The sequence below is a fragment of the Chionomys nivalis genome, chromosome 17 (assembly GCF_950005125.1).
Source record: "Chionomys nivalis chromosome 17, mChiNiv1.1, whole genome shotgun sequence".
NCBI lineage: Eukaryota > Metazoa > Chordata > Mammalia > Rodentia > Cricetidae > Chionomys > Chionomys nivalis.
This window is the reverse complement of record NC_080102.1, coordinates 60,172,320-60,192,945: the sequence shown is the minus strand read 5'-3', so window position 1 is coordinate 60,192,945 and position 20,626 is coordinate 60,172,320. Positions and strand designations below refer to the sequence as shown.

General features: G+C 46.6%; 1 protein-coding gene and 1 pseudogene across 1 annotated transcript; one reads left to right on the top strand and one right to left on the bottom strand.

The window, feature by feature from the left end:
* The first annotated feature begins 1,164 nt into the window (after window positions 1–1,164).
* Window positions 1,165–8,181, top strand: Atp5mc2 (ATP synthase membrane subunit c locus 2). The gene is made up of 5 exons (XM_057791220.1): window positions 1,165–1,224; window positions 3,501–3,569; window positions 4,137–4,211; window positions 4,740–4,933; window positions 7,923–8,181. The coding sequence occupies exons 2-5, from the start codon at window positions 3,531–3,533 to the stop codon at window positions 8,035–8,037; spliced, it is 423 nt and encodes a 140-aa protein (XP_057647203.1). The 5' UTR covers window positions 1,165–1,224; window positions 3,501–3,530; the 3' UTR covers window positions 8,038–8,181.
* Window positions 8,182–16,722: 8,541 nt separating this feature from the next.
* On the bottom strand, window positions 16,723–17,742 carry LOC130889096 (SUMO-activating enzyme subunit 1-like; annotated as a pseudogene).
* Window positions 17,743–20,626: the final 2,884 nt, after the last annotated feature.

Below are 20,626 nucleotides of genomic sequence, written 5' to 3'. Positions count from 1 at the left end.
CCTGGCTGAGGCTCGCCTCTCCTCCGGGACCGTAAAGCTGCTGCCGTGATTTATCCTCCCCTTCTCCCAAATCCGATTAAATGGAGGAGCTCGGGGCCGGGGCGCCGCGGGGCCGGGGGCCGGGAGGGGGTGACTGGAAGGACGGGGCCAAGGAGGGGAGGACAAACGGCCCCTCAGAGGGTGGCGGATTTGCCTTTATTTACAGCTGCGGTTCTCTTTTTATTTTTTATTTATTTGTGTGTGTGTGTGTGTGTGTGTTTGGTGAGGCTTCCCGTCTTTCTCGCGCTGCGTCCAAGTACCCTGCACGGACAGCTGGGCTTGGGCTGGCCGGCTTTGCAGCCCTCTTCTAGGCCAGTCTGGTACTGCGTGGACACAAAGGCCTGCAGGGGAGCTGGCGCCGGGAACCACTCCCCCTCCCCCACCGCCACTGCCACCGGGGGAGAGAGGGAGGGACGGGCAAAGAAAGCGGAGCTCGGGGAGTGCACCTCGAGGAAGACTGCCAGGCCAATCCGACCCCTACTGCAGGTCACAGGTGCGGTTATTATTCCCTAGTTGGCCCCAGGACTCACAAGAGGGAGCTTCAGGCCATATTTACCCCCTATCTTCTGACTCGCACATGTTGGTTTTCCAATGCTCTTCAACGAGATAGGAAAAACCGAAAATATGTTAAAAACAGCAGACCAGCCCTGGCATTTTACTATTAGTCCACTGAATCCGTTCTATCTACCACCCAATGATGTCAGGGTCCCCAGGGCGACAAGAAGCCAGGAGTTCCGTGAATTTATTTTCCCCGTGGTACATTTTAGGCATCGAACCCCAATCCCTACTGTTTTGCTACAAGCAATTTCCGAGTAGTTGGTGCCAACCCCCCCCCACGCTATTGCGCATGCTCGGAAAGGGGATTGGCGTCCCAGACTCCAAAAGCTGTGCAGTCGTCACGGCCCGCCACGTAGCGGATCGGCTTTTCTGGCAGAGTTGGCCGCCCTTCCGCGCTCCCTAGGCTCCTTTTGTAGTTTCTCCTGTTGAACGCCAGGTGGAGAGCTTGTCTCGAAGGCACCACCAACGTGACAGGGGGCGCTGTAGCGCCGGCACCGAGCCTCTTGCTTGTGTTCACTCTATCCGCAGCGGAGCAACTCGTTGGCTCTTGTCGCGCATGCGCAGAGCCTTCTTTTTTTGCGCTTCCCGCGCCCCCGCCCCTCTCTGTCTTCTCTACCCTGGGAGCAGGTAAGGCCTTGAGGCCTCGCGTCCTCTTCGTGGCGCGCAGGCGCGCGCAGCAGTACCCCTTGCGTGGACGCGTGGCCACCCTGACCTTGCTAGCTCCCACCCGGGTCCTCGCACCCTCGCGGCTGCCGGCATCTCCGCGCCGAGAGCGGCCCCTTCCTCGTGTCGGTGACCTCTAACCGCACGGGCCTGGCGCCATCTTGGGTGTCTCACGGGGTTTGGGGGCCCCCTGGTGTGCGTGTTCTCGCCGGGCGCGAACCAGGCTTTATGGATGCTCTTTGCTCACCCTCCGCCTTTTCACTGTTGACAGAACCCCACATTCTCCCCTCCTGTCTCTGCTTCCTCCTGCCATCCTGATCAAAATAGCCTTAATTTTTAGAAACCTTCAGACTGAACACTGTGTGATCAGGCTGCCCTTGAATTCTTCGAGATTTGCCTGCCACTGCCTCCTGAGTGCTGGGATCACAGGTGTGTTCCACCCTGTCCAGCAAAAAGCAAAGTTTTAGGTAGAACAAGACTTGGATCTAAAAGTATGATTCAAGATTTGCAGGTAGTACACCTACGGTTGGACAGGTTGAGGCCAGTTTACTTGAGGGAACAGTGTTTAACGGGCCTATCTATACTTGGACCGAGTATCAGTTTGTGGAAAAGCCGAAGATGTAGCTCAGTGGTAGACCATCTCTTACCTAGTGCACTAAGATTCTGGGTTCTACCTCCAGTGTGCCCTCCTCAAAAGTGAAATTACAGAGTCCTTGCTCTGCCGCTACCACCCCTTCAGTGTTGTTGAGACCTTGACATTGTGTACCTTAAACAGAAAGACGATTAGAAAGCTTATTTAAAACATTGGCACTAGGAAGATCTAAGACACTTTTTTAAAAAAAAATTGTTTTTAGGGGCTGGGAAGATAACTGCAATTAAGAGCATCTCTTGCTCTTCCAGAGACCCCAGGTTTGGTCCCCAGTACCCACAGTTCCGGAGAATCCAGTGCCTTCTGACTTTCTTGGGCACTAGGCATACATGTGGTACACATAACATGCATTCAGGCAAAACACTTATACAAATCTCAAAATGTCTTAAATCGCTGTATTGTGTGTGAGCGTGCATCATGGTGCACTTCTGGAGGTCAGGAGACTACTCTTGGAAGTACTTTGTTCCACATGTAGTCCAGGGATCAAACTCATTTTCTTAGGGCTACAGGGCAAGGGCTTTACCCTCTGAGACATTTGCTGGCCCAGTGACATTCATTTTTAATATATATGCCACCTCTCAGGTAATTCTGGTTCAAGTGGGCTTACTTCATTTGGGAAAAACATTGTCCTAAATCTTTAACTCACCTATTCTTTCTTTGGGTCTTGAGGATGCAAAATTTAATAGCCCTGACTGGAATGGTGAAATGAACGTCCAGTCCGTGCTGATTGGAGTAATGCTAATGTTCCTCGTTGATTGATTGGCTGCATCTTGTTATTATAAAAGTCAATATTTTAAGGAGTCAGATGCTTCAGATAATAAAAAAGATTGAACACTTCCAGTGCCTTTGTCTTCTAAGAATTCTCCCAAAAGTGGGATTCTAGTCTTTTGGGGCTGGAGGTATAGCCAGTACTAGGCTAGTATGCTTAAGGTCTTGGGTTCTAGCACTAATACTCCCCACCCTAAGGTCTTACAGTTGCCCAGGCTGTCCTCAAACTTTAAGTCTTGCCCCTGTCGCCTGTGTGCTGGGATTACAGGTGCTAGAGCCACCATGCACTGCTAGGTCTCCGGTCTTTAAGAAATGCCTTTTCTAGGCCTAGACAGACCAGGAAGAGATGATTTAAAAGCAAGGGACACGGGAAATTATTTTGACAGCCCCAAGTCATGTGACTGTGGAAATGGATGGTAGTTCTTTTTTGGAGCGGGTGGAGTGTGTGTGTGTGTGTGTGTGTGTGTGTGTGTGTGTGTGTGTGTGTAGGGGGGAGTTTCTCTGCATAGCCCTGGCTATCCTGGAACTCACTCTATAGACCAGGCTGGTCTCTTAACTCAGATCTGCCTGCCTCTGCCTCCCAAGTGTTGATTAAAGGTGTGTGCCACCACTACCACCTGGATGGTGGTTCTTAAAAGCATGGAGCAAGCAATGTCCAGGCCATGAGAAAGTCACCTGATTTCCAGACTCTGATGCCACTGTACTGACAACCTGAAATCCATCATTCTGTTCTTTGAGCTAATTAAGCTTCCTAGTGCTCCTCCGGAATAAGGATGAAGTTTGGTGAGCAGGAAGTGTTTACAATGCTGTTTCTTATTTCCAGCTCTCTTGCCTTGGCCCCTCACCCCTGAAAATGTATGCCTGTTCCAGGTTCATCTCCACCCGCTCCTTGGTGAGTACATTTTGTGGAAGGATCCTAAAAGGAGGACACCTTGTTGTTTATATTGGAGAGTGCCAGAGGTATCCGCCTTCTGACATGATATTGTTCATTACAAATGTATCATGACTACCACATGTGTGCCTTGGGCCAAATGGGGTCAGAAAGAGGGTTGTTGGATCCCCTAGAGCTGGAGTTATGGATGGTTGTGAGCCAACGTGTAGGTGCTAGGAATTGAACCTGAGTCTTTACAGATGCTCTTAACCATGAGGCATCTCTCCATTCGCTCTCTTACTATTTTGTTGTTGCTCTCATTTTGAGATAGGGTCTCACTATGTAGCCCTGGCTGCCCCGAAACATGCAGAGATCCGCCTTCCTCTGCTTCCTGAGCGCTGGGATTAAAGGTGTCTGCCTCTCTTAAACTAACGAAATTTGTTTAAAAGAATGATTTAAGGTTCTGACTAAATTTGAAAGAATGGAAGAAGCATCAGAGAACATCCTACTGGGTGCAGTGACTTGGCATGGTTCTGAAAGTTGCCTCCATAGCTTTCCTTGACCTTCCTGCCCATGTCATTCCACTAGGTCAGGAGCACCTCTCAGCTGCTGAGCCGTCCTCTGTCTGCAGTGGAGCTGAACCCACAGACACGGAGAGATGAGGTACCTTGAGGTGGAGTTGGGACTGGAGTTCTGGTGAGGGGTAAAAAGGGTTGCCCCCAGAACCAGTGTGGGGTGGGGGGAGTATGAGGACAATTACCACAGACTGAACTTCAGGAAGGATCAAGCCATGACTTTAGGTAGGGATGGAAGGCAGTGAATACTCTTTTGTTAGGAATTGCCACTGGCAGTTCCTGCTTTGGTGTGCTGCTTGCAACTTCCTTCCATTACTCATCGTGGGTGGAAGAACTGTCTCGGCGGCTCAGAGCATATGTTGCTCTTATATAGGATCCTGGTCCACGACTCAGCCTAGTGGACTGATTAGGTATTGGGGTCAAGAACAGGCTCATGTCTCGGACTTTCCATGAAGGCATTTGAACAGGTTCTCTGCCAGCATTTTAGGGAGGTTTCTAGGGAATTAAATGATCTACTGAGGGAGGAGTATCATACTGGGCGATCCAGGAGTGTGAAAGAGTACAGTGTCTCCAAAACAACAGTAGATTACTAACTCTGTCTGCCTCTTCTTCACAGGCCCTCAGCAGCTTGGCAGTCCCTCGTCCTTTGACCTCACTCGTCCCTAGCCGCAGCTTCCAAACCAGTGTCATTTCCAGGGACATTGACACAGCCGCCAAGTTCATTGGGGCTGGGGCTGCTACTGTTGGGGTGGCTGGCTCTGGGGCTGGGATTGGAACTGTTTTTGGGAGCCTCATCATTGGTTATGCCAGGTAAGATTACATGGGCCCTCTGTTAGCTCTGCTATGTTTCAAAGGTCAGATCTGGAACTGCACTGTCCTATACAGAGGCCCCTAGCTGGGCCTTGTTATTTTTTATTTATATTTTTGGTGTTTTTTTTTTAAATATTTATTTATTTATTATGTATACAATATTCTGTCTGCAGGCCAGAAGAGGGCACCAGGTTGCTGGGATTTGAACTCAGGACCTTTGGAAGAGCAGGCAATGCTCTTAACCGCTGAGCCATCTCTCCAGCCCCCTGGTGTTTTGTTTTTTTTCAAGACAGGGTTTCTCTGTAGCTTTGAAACCTGTCCTGGAACTCGCTCTGTAGACTAGGCTGGTCTTGAACTCACAGAGATCTGCCTGCCTCTGCCTCCTGAGTGCTGGGATTAAAGGCGTGCACCACCACCACCACCCAGCTCTGTTTTTCTTTTTCTTTTTTTTAAAAATTTATTTCTTTATTAAAGATTTCTGCCTCCTCCCCACCAACTGTTTTTCTTTTTTGAGATAGCGCTTCACTAAATAACCCTGGCTGGCCTGGAGCTTTCTGTATGGACCAGGCTAACTCGAACTCACAGTGATCTACCTGCTTTTGCCTCTTGATTGCTGGGATCAAAGGTGTAAACAACCATGCCTGGCTTTGTTCAGAATTTTTGTTTGTTTTATTGTTTTTGGAGACACGGGGTTTTACTGTGCAGTCCTGGCTGTCCTAGAATTCATTTTGGCCTTGAACTCAAGAGATCCACCTGCCTCTGCCCCCTGAGTGCTGGCATTAAAGGTGTGCCCCACCACTACCCGGCCTCAATTTTTAATTAATTAGAAATAAAAGCTAAGGACTGGAGAGATGACTTAGCAGTTAAGAGCACTGATTGCTCTTCCAGAGGACTGGGGTTCAATTTCCAGCACCCACATGGCAGCTTAGAAGTGTCTGTAACTCTAACACCCTCATACAGATATACATACAAGCAGAGCACCAATAAAATAAAAATAAATTAATTAAAAATAAAAATGCAAGCTAAGCTGGGCCTAGTGGGACACACCTTTAATCCCAGCACTCAAGAGGCAGAAGCAAGTGATCTCTAAATTTGAGGTTACCCTGGTCTACAAAGCTAATTCCAGGGTGCCAGAGAGACACAAAGAAATCCTTTCTTAAAAAAAACTAAAGAAAAAAGTAAGAGCCAATAAGATGGCTTAGTGGGTTTACACACCTGACAACATGATGGAAGCAAGCCAGCTTTTACCGTTTGCTCTCTGACCTCCACATGCATACACACCCACACCTAAATAAATATTCAGATCCTCCCCCTCGTGCTGCCCTAGGTGGCCTGGAGTGCACAGAGCTCTGCCTGCCTCTGCCCCCTGAGTGCTGGCATTAAGGGTATGTACAGACACACTCTGCTTTAAGGTTTTTTAATAAAATTAATACAAGCTAGGTATGATGGAACAGACCTATAATGCCAGCAATTGTGAGATAGAAGCAGAACAGTCAGCAGTTCCAGGTTAGCCTGGGCTACATGGTGAATTCAGGCCAGCCTAGGCTATATGAGACCCTATCTTAACATAAAATTGAGGTTTTCAGTTCCTTTATCATGTAATTTCTAGTGCTTAGAAACTGGATGGAACCTCAGTTAACAGCAGCTATAGCACATTGCCATGGTGTGGAGCAAGGACCGCAAGTCTTAAGCTTGAGGGTGATATTTGGATCATAGCCTGGTTTTCTATAGTTGAGTTAAAAATGGTTTTTACCTTATTTTTTATTGAGACACTTTTTAAAAAGAAATATCTTTATTTTTTTTCTAAATTTATTTACTTATTTTGTATACACACACCAGAAGAGGGCACCAGATCTCATTACAGATGGTTGTGAGCCACCATGTGGTTGCTGGGACTTGAACTCAGGACCTCTGGAAGAGCAGCCCATCTCTTAACCCCTGAGCCATCTCTCCAGACAAGACAGACGCTTAACTGTGTAGTCCTGGGTGCTTCCCCACTGCTGGGATTACAAGTGGGGTTATCAACTAGTTTTTATATTCTTCAAAAATATTTCCAAAGCGGATAGAAGTTTTCCGTGTTCTTACAGGGAAGCATCAGGGTTTAGTGCGCTGACTTGATATGTATCCGTGTACGCCACACAGGCACAGCTATGTGTGCACTCCAGAATAAATTAAAACAAGAGGCTCTGTGGTCCAGAACCCTTCCCGTTACTGGAAAAGATCGCCATCCTGGCAGAGCTCAGCTAGTGCCATAGCGTTACTGCTGTCCCCTCTCTGGGGGTTCTCTCTGTTGCTCCTGGCCCTGGCACCTGGGACTGTTTGGTCCTTACTACCTCTGGACAAGTCGCTGAAGAGCTAAATTAATCCTCTAGAGACCAACACACTGTTCTAATGTCTGGGGAAACAGGGTTAGTTTTTTTATTTTTTCAGAATCTGCTTTAAACAAGCCTGGTTACTTTTCTGTCCATAATTCTGCTAAGAGTTTGTGTTGACTTACCCATAAGACTTCCGTAGCCACCAGGGTAAGAAAGATGAAGTATATATTGACTTTAAAGTTAGGGTGCCATCCTGTTTTGATTCCACCTGCTTTCTGGAACAGTGTTGTGCCCAGAGTCCTGGGACCCTGAGGGTGGACGCCACAGCCCATCTGTGGTTTGGGTTCTGGTCCTGTTTGGGTTCTGCTGCTTCAGAAAGACTGTCATTTTGAGTATCCCCGGCCTTTCTGTTCTGGCCCTGAGTGTTAAGTCTCCAGGCCTGCGATGGTGGGAGAGATCCACTGGGGAAGGTGTTTGCACATGGCTTCGTAGATTGTCTCCCTCTACCTTGTTCACCCCCTGTTGAAGCCGTAGTGGGAGAATATGGGTACAGTGGGGGTCTCGATGGATCTGTCTAAGCTTAGAATGTTAGCTTTCAGGAAACCGAGCGTCCACCGAGATGTTTGCCTTTTCCTTGTGGACCACAAGTTCAGACTTCTCTCCTCTTTCCCCAGGAACCCTTCTCTGAAGCAACAGCTCTTCTCCTACGCCATTCTGGGCTTTGCCCTCTCAGAGGCCATGGGGCTCTTTTGCCTAATGGTGGCCTTTCTCATCCTCTTCGCCATGTGACGCAGCTGTCTCCACTTCACCTCCCATCGTTCCTTTGTGTCCCGTCTGCCCTGTATGTTCCTTTTCCTGTACCTCCCCAGGAAGTCTGGGGAAACTGATTGGCTCAGGGTTTGACAGAGAGAAGACAAATAAATACTGTATTAATAAGATGTTTCTTGAGTCTCCTGTGTATATTTCTTTTCCACAGTTGGCTAAGTGCCTTGGTAAGAGAACCGACGCCCGGTGATGATGGCTCTAAACTCTGCAGGGATCTGGCAGGCTCATTCGTTTAAGATTTATTTATTTATTTATGTATTTTATGTACATGGGTATTTTGTCTGTATGTGCATCTGCACACCAGAAGAGGGTATCAGATCCCACGGGACTACAGTTATAGACTGTTGTGAACCACTGTGTGGGTGCTGGGGATTGACCTCTTGAAGAGTAGCCAGTGCTCCTAAATGCTGAGCCATCTCTCCAGTCCTTGGGTTCATTCTTTAATTTTTTATTTCAGGAAAGTTCCATTCAAAATAGCTGTTCTTTTCTGTTGTGGAAAATTATTTTAATTAAGCAAAGATGTGTTACATTTGTTTATGCTGCAGAATATTGCTTTAACTATGTAAAAGTGTTACTTTATGTTGTTTAATTATGAAAAGCTGTTTACTTTGCCTGTCTGAGGCACCTGATTGATTTAATAAAGAGCTGAACAACCAATAGCTGGGCAGAAAAAGGATAGATGGGGCTGATGTAGAGAGAGAATAAATAAAAGGAGAAACTGAAGAACGAGAGATGAGAACAAGGGAGACACCAGACAGACAGAAAAGCAGTGAAAGTAAGCTATATAGAAGTAAGAAAGGCCATAGGCCCCAAGGAGAAGGTAGAGAGAGAAAGAGCTAGCCAGAAATGAGCCTAAGCTAGGCCAAGCATTCAAAACAAGTCCGTGTGTCATGATTTGGGAGCTGGTTGGTGGCCTAAAAGAAAGGAAAAACCTGGCACACTTTTCAATAATTATCACATAGTGTGACCTGCTACTCACTTTGGGATGTTGGGGTCCCTGCTTAAAGTGACTCCTAGAGCAGTCATTACCTGTCACTGGCACAATTCTGGCTCAGGCTCCTTGTCACCCCACCAGTGAAAGCCTCTTAACTGGGGGCCTGCTTCCAATTTCTTCCAGCACTTACTTATACTGCCAGGTAAATCTTCCCTTGAGGACAGGACCGATTTTGTCATTTACCAGTTCAAAAACCAGCTCAAAATTCATCCACATCACATACTCCACTGGCCTGAAACACTGAAGGTGAGGCGAGTCTCAAGCAGGTGTGGACCTACTCCTGCCTTCTGAGCTGGGACTATGGGTGTGAGCCACCATCCCCGCCTTTTTCTTTTTTATATATAATTTAGTTTTTTAAATGGTGAGTCTTGCCACATTACCCAGGCTAGCCCTGAACTAGGCTCAAGTGCACTTTAAAATGCCTTCCTGGCCTTCCCACACCTTGCCCTTGCTCTGCCCGTCTCTGCTGTTTCCTCCTCTTCAAACTTGCTGTGTTTATAAAAGACGTGGCTTAAATACTCCTCTACGACCCTTCGTCAAATGAGCATGGACCCCTGATCACATCCCCTTTATATGGATGATAAGTTGTGGGTTCATGTGCATATGGACTTTTTTCAAGACAGGGTTTCTCTGTAGCTTTGGAGCCTGTCCTGGAACTTGCTCTGTAGACCAGGCTGGCCTCGAACTCAGAGATCCGACTGCCTCCCCAGTCCTAGGATTAAAGGTGTGCCCACCACCTCCTAATAGGCTATTTTCTTTCAAACCACCGCAGGACCTGACTTGTCTCCAACTGGAAAGTTACTGGTTAGAACTGGCTAGTGTTACAGAGAAATCCAAGTTTCTGAAGCCTCTTGATTTCAAATCATGGGGTGATTTTAAAAACCAGGCCAAATAGAAACCAGGGTTGTGAAAGATCTTCAGAAAATCTGCTCTTAAATCCGTTTCTTGGAGCTGGAGAGATGGCTCAGTGGTTAAGAGCACCGCCTGCTCTTCCAGAGGACCTGTGTTCAATTCTCAGCACCCACATGGCAGCTCACAACGCTCTAGTTCCAGGGAACTGACACCCTCACACTGACATACACACAGGTAAAACACTAATGTACATAAAAAAATAAAATAAATTTAAAAAAATAATAAATACCAAAAATCTGTTTCTCTACCAACACAGCATGACCTCACCCCGAGCTGCTGCAACTTGGGGAGCCAATCAGTGTCCCGAGGCTTCAGAAACTCGGATTTCTCTGTAACACTAGCCTGTTCTAACCAGTAACTTTCCAGTACTTCTGGTCTTCCCATCTGTAAACAGAAATAGCGGTTGTCGCCCAGAAATGACACAAGGACATATAAAGACACTTGGAGTATTCAGAAAGAACAGCATTGTCAAAGCACAGTATATGTTGATTTTAATTTGTTTTCTCATTCTTCATGAGCCTCACAGTCTATTTGAGCCATTTTCTAGGCTGCTTTCCCTTCTGCTTGGCATAAGGAAGGGAATTTTTTTTTTTTTTTTTTTTTTTTGCTCTGACTGAAAAGCTTCTTAGGAGTGAACCCAGAGATGCTACAGGCAGAGACCTGCTTTCCTGTTCTTAGGAGCCTCAGTCAATTGTTTCTTCAGCACCAGGGAAGGAGGGTCGCCGTTTTATGCCCTCCTAATTAGAAGTAAACGACACCCTTTGAAAATCATCTAAATGTTAAACTGGGTGGTGATGACACACGCCTTTAATCCCAGCGCTCAGGCGGCAGAGGCCAGAGTGGTGAGTTCCAGGACAACCATGACTACATAGAGAGAAAAGAACAGAAAATCATCCCACATGCTATTCAGCCGTCAGGAGGAGCTCTCCCCTGCCTCGCAGGATGGGTGTCTTAGTGTCAGACTCTGACAAGGTCATCGGCCTGAGAAAACTACCAGTCAGCAGTACTTGGGATCTAGCTCGAGCTGACGTCTAGGAAGCTAGTGCACCTGCGTGTGACCTTCCATCAGCGAATCAAGAGGAAGAACAGCCACAGTGGGAAATGGTGCTGTAGTCCTGCAAGTTTTGGGCAATAAAACTTTTTATTGAGCCATATCTCAAAATGCCTTACCTTTTCCCAGTCTGTTGGGAACACACCTCTGGTCAACCTGCCTCTTCCAAGTCTGTGTTCAGAACACATCTCTGGTCCACCCACTTGATTTTCTCACTATTTGGGGAGGATAGACTAAAAGTTTTGAGGAGAAAACTTTTCAGTTCCCAGGCATTCCTTAAAACTTCCTTATTTTTTTGAATATTTACTTCAAAACACTGTGGATATTAGTATATCGTGATCAAGAGGCCACAAAAGAAATGGCAGAGAGAGGGAGAGAGAGAAAGACCCCTGTAGGAACGGGAAGAAGGGGGAATGAAGCATCTCTAACTGGTTCTAGAGTACTAAGAGAAGCCAAACAAGTCCTGCCCCGTGCCTAGGATTCTAAATGGCTTTTGCCCTTTCTTTTTTGTTGTTGTTTTTGTTTTGCTTTGTTTTTTCGAGACAGCGTTTCTCTGTGCAACAGCCCTAGCTGTCCCGGAACTTACTTTGTAGACCAGGGTCACCAGAACTCAACAGAGATCCTCCTGCCTCTGCCTCCCAAGTGCTGGGATCAAAAGCGTGAGCCACCATTGCCCTGGTTGGGCCACATCCAAGGACCTCAACAGCAGAGAGCTTTCTCATACTGCCAGCATTAGAGGAAAGAGATTAGAAAATGGGCTTTGTAACTAGAGGGGGTCATTTGCAAAGATAGGAAGTAGCCTCTCTGCTGAGACTGACATCCTAACTAGCAGTCAAAAGAAGTAGTGAGCTCACCTCACAACTTCAAGATCAGACTTCTGAAAACACATACATCAATTCCTTCTTCTCAGAACCTCCAGAAGACGACCTAGCCCATACAACAAGTTGCTGCCTAACTTCATCGGATCAAATGTAGGTCGGAAAAGCTGAACAGAAAAGACATTTAACCCAGAGGGGTATGCATGCTTTGGAGTCTTTCCATTTGTGTGACGTAGGAACTTTTTTCTTTAGTGTTTAAGAATCAAGACTTGTCCAGGCTTGACGGCACACACCTGTCCCTGTGTTGTATAACTCTGCCTCTAAGGTGCCGCTGGAGGCAAGGAAAAGAAATCTGGATAATTTCTGAGGCTTCTCAGTGAAGACTTTTCTTAAATTACTGTCTCCATTGCTGTCTTGAGAACGGGTACATTTTTCCTGCTCCTGGGTTTGTTTTACCACACTAATGATTTTCTGGGGGTTCTGAGCAGGCTCAGTTTAGGTGTAGCTGGCACAGCCCTGACCCTGTGATAGATATTTTTAACCATGGTGGATTATGGCCTTCCAGGAACTGCAAAGCGGCTTTTACAGAAAGACACTCTCCACACATCTTACTGAGTTGGGACTGGGAGCAGGGGCCGTTGGCTGGCGTGAGGTGTTTTGTACACTGTGAAGAAATGGCTTCTGGGTTAGGCAGACTTGTGGACCCTCTATGCTCCCCATGGCTTCTCCATCCACATTTCCAACACCTGGAGCAGAAACTTCAAGTTTCCAAAACATAGCTGCAAAGTAACAAACAGCTAGCCCCGACTCCCTTAGCAACGGGACAGTCCATAGGGATTTAAGGGAGAAAGTCTACAGCAGGGAAAGTTTACTCAGTACAAAAGACTCCAGGGCTGGGTGCTGTTCTCCAGGAGTAAAATGCTTATAGAGCATGAACCAGACCCTGGGTTCAATCCCCAGAACTGCAGAAAACTAAAACCATAAAAGACTCTCTGCATTTTCAGGAAACAGCTTGACCCTGTGGAATAGTCTGGATAGAGAGTTCCAGAATCCTGGATTCAAGTTACTCACTAAGCTTTTGTTAACTGTGTGTGCTGTGTGTTCCTTTCCTCGTGAAATGAGGCTGCATCTGCCTCCTTGAGATGCCACAGAAATAAATGAAATTAGTATTTTTTTTTCTTAAGATCTGTTTTTCATTTTGCTTTGTTTTAATTTTTGGTTCTGGAGCTTGAACCCAAAGCATCCCCATGCTAAGCATATATGTTCTACCCTTGAACTACAGCCCAGCTCAAATTTAGGTTTTAAAACGATCTCTCTCTCTCTCTCTCTGCTGTTTCTTAGTTACAGATTTACCGAGAGTAACTTAACACTAGGATTCTCTGCCAATACTAAAATTAGACTCTGGCACTCTTATTTTCTCTGCTTGCTTTTGTTTAGGGGATGTAAGAGAGACATTTGCCCTCCTAGATCTAGTTAGTAATATAGCAAAAACTAAAGACAACGTTCTAGAACACTCTATCCAGCCTGCAGTCATCTTTTCAAAATAATCCAATTCTGCCCTGGGCTTTGGTGATTTGACCTCATGTAGAAATGTGTCTGAGAAACCTAGGGAATGGAAGACGTTGGAATAAAGAGAATCTGAGCGTTGGGAAGGAAGCTGGGCTTCTGAGTCCTCTGACCGCCTCCCTCTTCCAGCCGGATAAGACAGGCTTTCTGCCACTAGAACTAAACTCCCCTGTCACGTCACAAAAGGCCTAGAGTTACTCCTGAGCGTGCTGACATCTCTAGGGGTGGGAAGGTCAAGTGTGGGCACTTTTCCTGCCCAGAGACGCCAGCGGGAATAAGGAACAGGCAGGGAGGAACTCAATCTTTTCCAGCTGCAACTCAGAGAGAAAAGGAACAAATTCTTCACCAGGGAAGATTGTGTAAACAGCGTCTTTGGCTGCAGTCATAGCGCTGGGGAAGAAAAGAAAGGGATCTTTGTTCTCCCCTACTCCAGGCTGAGCACAATCGGAGAGCTGGGATTGTTTGCTTTGGCAGGGGACTCCCTGTCTGGAAGGACTGGTGGGTTTCCCTGTGCGCTTGGGAAGAAGACAATCCTCAACTCAAAGCCTCTACCAAGGAAGTAGCTGGGGAGCTGGAGGTTTCTGGCACATTCTCTGCTTTGTTCACTGCCTGCCTTCCTTCTGACCCTCCTCTCAATACAGCTTTGTTAGTTTAGTTGACTTCCATCTTCCTGTCTTTGAGGGTGCTTTTAGTTCTTTTACTAATGTCCCATCCCAAAAGAAATTACATTTTTGCTGGTCATGGTGGCTGCAATCCCAGCTTTTGGGAGGTAGAAACAAGGAGGTCAGAGGTTCCCGGCCAGGCCTGGCTACCTAGAGAATTTGAAGCCAGTGTAGCTGCAATAGACCCTGCCTCAAACATCACCACCTCACTACTGCCCTGCCCCCTCCCCAGAGAAAAGAAACACTACATTTTGAAAGTGCAAAATGATGCCAGGGCTCCTCTTAAGCCAGCTGGTCACGGTGTCACACACCTAGGCCAGCCTGGACTACATGAGACATGACTCCAAAGACCCCCTGAATGTGGTTGACAGTTGCATGGCCAGGGCAGACTGAGGGGCTACTGGCAGTGGCACCAGGGTTTATCCCTACTGCATGTACTGGCTTTTTGGGAACCTATTCTCTTTGGACGGATACCTTGCTCAGCCTAGATATAGTAGGGAGGGCCTTGGACCTTCCACAAAGCAATGTGCCGCACCCTCTCTGAGGATTGGATGGGGGTGGGGTGGGAGGGTATGTGGAGGGAATGGAGGAGGGGAAGGAGAGAAACTTGGATTGGTATTTTTTAAAAATATAATAAATTATATATAAAAAACTAAAAAAAGGCGATTCCCGGGTCATCTTGTCCATCCTATGGTTTTTAGGTGCTATTCCATATAGCACTAACAGCTGCAGTAGTAGATCTATGCCTATCTTTGGAAATATGGGCTTGATCAATTATTCTCCTACTATAAAAAGCATTTCATGAATTCTGGTGACAAAGGTTTAGATATACCTTTTGGTGGAAAATAGGGGTATTCCAGGGGACCTTTTTTCTGGCCTCTCTTTTGTCTCCTTCGTATCACTCCCTTGTCCAGCACCATGAACTCCAAGGCCCGCACCATCCTTTGGTCTCATTTCCCTCCACAACTTCTCCCAGGCAGTTCCTTTTATGCTTATCTCATTCTAGATATTCAGATGAAGTCCATCAGGCACCCTTGGTTCCTCCACTCTACCCAGCACGTGAGTTGCCATCCACTGTAGTCTCTCACTTACGTGGCACTGTAATAGCCTCCCTCCTGCTCTCCCTGCTTCTGCCTGTGCCTACTCTTACAGAAAAATTGTGTTATTCAGAATAACACTACTAATGCCAGGGCTGGGGAGATGGCTCATTTGGTAAAATGCTTGCAGCATAAGCAAAGGGACTTGTATTTGGATCCCCAGTATCCCCATAAAAAGCCAGACATGGAGCAGCTTATGCCTGCAATCCAAGAGCTGAGAGCATGTGCGCACGTGCACACACACACACACACACACACATTACCATCACAACTGTGATTTAGACTTTTGTTTGTTTTGTTTTTTGAAACAGAGTTTCTCTGTGTAGCCTTGGCTGTCATTATAGATAGTTGTGAGCCACCACGTGGGTGCTGGGAATTAAACTCAGGACCTCTGGAAGAGCAGCCAGTGCTCTTAACCACTGAGCCGTCTCTCCAGCCCCAATTCAGACATTTTTATTCCAACAAGTTCCCTTGAAGCCTGTTGTGGTAGTCCCGCCCCACCCACCACAGCCTTCAGGAGCCACTGATCTGATTTCTGTTCCCGAAGTTTGCTTTCTCTAGAATGTTTTTAAAGGTTGTTTCGTTTTTTGAGTTATTATTACTTTATTATCATTCCTCACAAACAACCAAGGGAATCTACAAACTAGAGACAACAAGCTGTCTCACCCCAAGAAGATCAAACCAACTCAACCCTCCCACTGAAGGACCTGGGTGCCCGAGATGAGGGACAGTCATCTCCAACTCTGGAACACATCTTTTATGAGATAGGTTCTTAGTACACTTTGTAGACCAGCTTGGCCTTGAAACTTACAGCCATCCTCCTGGCCCTGCTTCCCAATTTTAGAATTACAGGCTTACATCATGCCCCTGACACCGAATCTGCCTTTTTAGAAATAAAAATTTGGGCTGAGAGACAGCTCAGCCATTAAAGGTTAGGCTCACCGGCGCACAACCAAAAGATAAGAAACGAACAGTTCCACTAAGGTTCATCTTGTAAGAAAGCTGGGTGACAGTCTCGCCCTTCCCAAAGCCCAGACTACACCCTGAAGAAGGCTCAGTAACCGAGCGGTGTTCTCAGTCCTTCAGGCTTTGGTAGAAGTGCGCTTCCGCTGGGTTTCAAAAGCTCTGGGCCTCATACCCCTGCTGAAGGCCTTCTTCTTCCTGTTGACCTACGGAAGGGACCAAGTCCAGAGGTTGTAAGAAACTCCAACAACATGAAGCATGCTGTTCTTGCCAGGCATCACCCAGACAGCACCAGTGAGCTATGCCAGAGGGGTGCTCTGTGATGGTGGTGGAGTCGGGCAGAGGGGTGCTCTGTGATGGTGATGGAACTGGCTGAAGGGGCGCCCTGTGATGGTGATGGAGCTATCTGGAGGAGTGCTCTGTGATGGTGGTGGTCATGCTCTGGAGCCATCAGGTCCCTGACAGCTGCTAGGATGGGAGCAGGACACAGTCTGGCCTACTTGCTCTAGGAAAATCTTTGTCATCCAGAAATGCCTTTTTGGGAAGACAGCAGGTAAGAGGTGGACTTGGAACACCCACCTCTGGCTCACTTGGCACCCAGGCACTCCACAATTCCACTCCCCCTCAGGCCATCAGAAAAGAAGAAGTTGTTGTCAGGAGGGTCCCCTGGAGACAGGGCCGTCACAATTTCTTGTGCCAAGATCCCTCTAGCCACAGCACATACTGGGGCCATCTCAGAGAAGCAGTATCTGACAAAGTCATCGGGAAGCAGTCAGGACTGACACCCGGTGGGTCAAGCACCTCATTTGGTTTCTGCAGCAGCAGCTCTGCATCCTCGCTTATAGCTGTCAGAACTGCGACCTCTCCCTTCATCTGTGCCGAATTTCAGCAGCACTTGCAGCAGAAAGTAGTCTGGGGCTGTGCGCTCCAGGGCGGCCTGGCTTTCTCTCACTCCAGCCCACCCCCGCGCCTCTTTTACAAGGCGGAGCGCTTTGGTTTCGGCCATGGTTGTCTCGGGTGAATCAAGTTTTGCTCTCTTGGTCCATCTTCTCCTTGACCAACTTTGGCAACTTTGGTTTTCTCTTCTACAAACTCATGCTCTCCAAGATTTGCAAAGGTGTACCCATGGTACCCAAAGACATCTCCTGTGAAGACCTTGATGCTGTTTCTGTGACAGATCTGGTCAACTTAGCGATGACATCCCTGGAGCAGCAAGTCAGGCACACGGCATCAAGTGAGTGATGATGCCTCTGGCTCCTTCCCTGCATCCTCAGTGTCCACCTTCACACCCACCATGGGGTTGAGATTCTGGGCTCATTCCAAAGAGGCCTCAGCCCTATTTTGGCCCACAGACCCTGTTCGAGTCAAGAACTGAACTCCATGGTCTTCTGGAGATACCTGTTCGTGATCCAGCATGGTCCGCCCTTTCACTCCCGCCAGGATAAATTCTTGGCAATTTCAGTCCAAGTCCTTTCATGCCTACAATCAACACCTGGGAAGCTCGAAGCCGCTTCTGGACGTCCAGTCCCCCACAGGATCTGCCACTCATACTGCGCCGCCTCCTCCTCGCTGATGCCGCGCCACTGGACTCTTCTTTCTCCACCATGGCGCCAGCTTTTACCTCACCCACTCCCGCTCTTACCAGCCTGCAGCAGAGCCGTAAGAGGGGGCCGCGTCTGCCTGTTTTTAAAGGTTTTGAGAGTCCTACAAGGAAAGGTAATACATCCATGTTTTTGCATGCGTTGCTCCTTATTACAAATGCTGTGTTATTGGACTGTCCTCTGTAACGTCTTCATCCGGTCATCAGCTGATCGGCATTCGGGCGAGTTATCATTCAGGGCTGTTACTCAGAGCTGCCTGAGTATTCATGTGCAAGTCTTTGTGTGATGTTTTTATTTCTCTTGGTATTTCTGGTTTATGTGGTTAGTGTAGGTGGACCTTTATAAAAGATTGCCAAACTGTTTTCCAAAACAGATACACCACTTTGCACTCCTACCACCGGAATGTGAGAGTTCTCGCTGCTCGGGATCCTTCCTAGCACTGCTTTAGACCGTCTATAGTTTACGTTTTAGTGATTCTCAGCCTCTTAGATAATTATCAACTGTTTCTTCTTTTAGTTTAGTATATCTATTCAAATCTTTTTGATACTTAAGGCATTAAGTATCACAATGATACTTATTATTAAGTAATGATAGGATTTTTTGTTTGTTTGTGAAAGGTCTCACTCACTATGTAGCCCAGGTTAGCCCTGGTCTTTCAAGTGCAGTAATTTCAGGTGTTCACCCCCCCCCACTTTTCTTTTTCTTTCTTTCTTTCTTTTTTTTTTTTTTTTTTTTTTTTTTTTGGTTTTTCAAGATAGGGTTACTCTGTGGCTTTAGAGTCTGTCCTGGAGCTAGCTCTTGTAGACCAGGCTGGCCTTGAACTCACAGCCTCTGCCTCCCGAGTGCTGGGATTAAAGGTGTGCGCCACCACCGCCCGGCCTAAGATGTACCCATTTTTTAAAATGATTTGTGTTCTTGTGTTCTAAGAAATTTCTGTTTTACTGGAGATTACAAAGATTTTGAATTTACCTGGGTATAATAATACACATCTTTAATCCCAGCAATAAGGAGGCAGAGGCAGGTGAATCTCTGTGAGTTCAAGACAAGCCTGGTCTATATACAGAGTTCTAGGCCAGCAAAGGCTACACACTGAGACTCTGTCTCAAACAAAACAAAATAATTAAAAAAAAAAGAGTTAAGTTCTATGTTTTCCTAAAGGTTTTGTTGTAGATGGAAGTTTCTATTCTGCCTTGGTCCTGCAGCTGTTCAATCCCAAAGAAACACAAAGAGGCTTATATTAATTATAAACTGTTTGGCCTATTAGCTCAGGCTTATTTTTAACTAGCTCTTACAACTTAAATTAACCCATAATTGGTCTTGTCTATGGTTAGCCACGTGGCTGGTACCTTTTCTCAGTAAGGTATTCTCATCTTGCTTCCTCTGCGTCTGACTGGTTACTGCATCTCTCCTTTCCTCTTCCCAGAATTCTCCTAGTCTGGTCGCCCCACCTATAATTCTTGCCTGGCTACTGGCCAATCAGCATTTTATTAAACCAATATGAGTTACACATCTTTACAGTGTACAAGAGCATTGTCCAGAGCGTTTGTAGTTTTAGGTTTCATATTTAAGTCTAGCATCAATTTCAAGTTTTTATGGGGTACAAGGTATGAATGAAGGTCTTCTTTATACTTAGTTATATAATTTCACTATTTTTGCAAAGATTGTCTTTTTCCATTGAATTAGTCTGATATCTTTGTTGAGATTCAAGTCTCCACATCACTCATTGATAGAACTGTTTATCCTTATACTCATACCACACTGACTTCATTTCTGTAACTTTTTTCTAAACTTTGAAGTCAGGTGTATAAGTCCTCCAAGGCTCTTCTGTGTATTATGTTTATTTATTTTGTGTGGAGGGGAGGCACAAGGACGGTGGTGTACATCATGCAGAAGCCAGAGGACAACTTGCAGGAATTGGTGCTTTCCTTCCACTGTATGGGTTCCAGAGGCTGCTCATTTCGGACGCTTGGTGGCAGGTGCCCTCACCTACTGAGTCATCTTACTGGCTCAACACATGTCTTTCAGAAACTGTTTTGGGGCCTAGGGATGTGGCTCAGTTGATTGAGCATGCACAAGGTCTTGGGTTAGCTCTCCACTGGGTATCTCCACACTTATCATCCAGACTCATACTAATACTTAATTTTTAGAAAGAAAAGAAGGACTTTCTTTTGAATAAGAATAAAGATGCCTGTTACCCAGCCTGACTGCGTTCAAGTCTCAGTTCTCATATAGTAAAATAAGCTGTCCTCTGACCTTCACATGTGCACCATGGTACATATATGCTCATACACCTACTATGCACACAAACTAAATAAGAAAAAAGAAGGGCTAGGCAGTGGTGGCGCAGGCCTTTAATCCCAGCACTCAGGAGGCAGAGGCAGATAGCTATCTGAGTCTGAGGCCAGCCTGATCTACACAGTGTGTTCCAGGATGGCCAGGGCTATACAGAGAAACCCTGTCTTGAAAAACCAAAATAAGGAAAAGAGAAATGAAAAGAAAAGAGCTGTGGGACAATGGTCTTTTATCCTGTCACTTGTATTAGTTTTAATAAAATGCTGATTGGCCAGTAGCCAGGCAGGATGTGTAGGCGAAGCAACCAAGCAGGAAGTAGAGGCGGGGCAACAAGAATGCTGGGAAGAAGGAAGTGCAGTCTGCAGTCGTAAAAAGAAACACGATGTGACTGGCTCACTGAAAAGGTACCAAGTCACGTGGCCAACATAGACAAGAATTATGGGCTAATATAAGTTATAAGAATTAGTTAATAAGAAGAGCCTGAGATATTGGGCCAACCAGTTCATAATTGATGTAAACCTCTGTGTGATTCTTTGGGACTGAATGACTACAGGACCTGGCAGGACAGAAAACCTCAGTCAACAGAATGGTGCCCAT

Coding starts and splice junctions, on each gene's coding strand:
- Atp5mc2 (XM_057791220.1), top strand. CDS start 3,531: ATGTATGCCTGTTCCAGGTTCATCTCCACCCGCTCCTTG. Junction 4,212..4,739: donor CACAGACACGGAGAGATGAG/GTACCTTGAGGT, acceptor TCTTCTTCACAG/GCCCTCAGCAGCTTGGCAGT. Junction 4,934..7,922: donor CTCATCATTGGTTATGCCAG/GTAAGATTACAT, acceptor CTCTTTCCCCAG/GAACCCTTCTCTGAAGCAAC.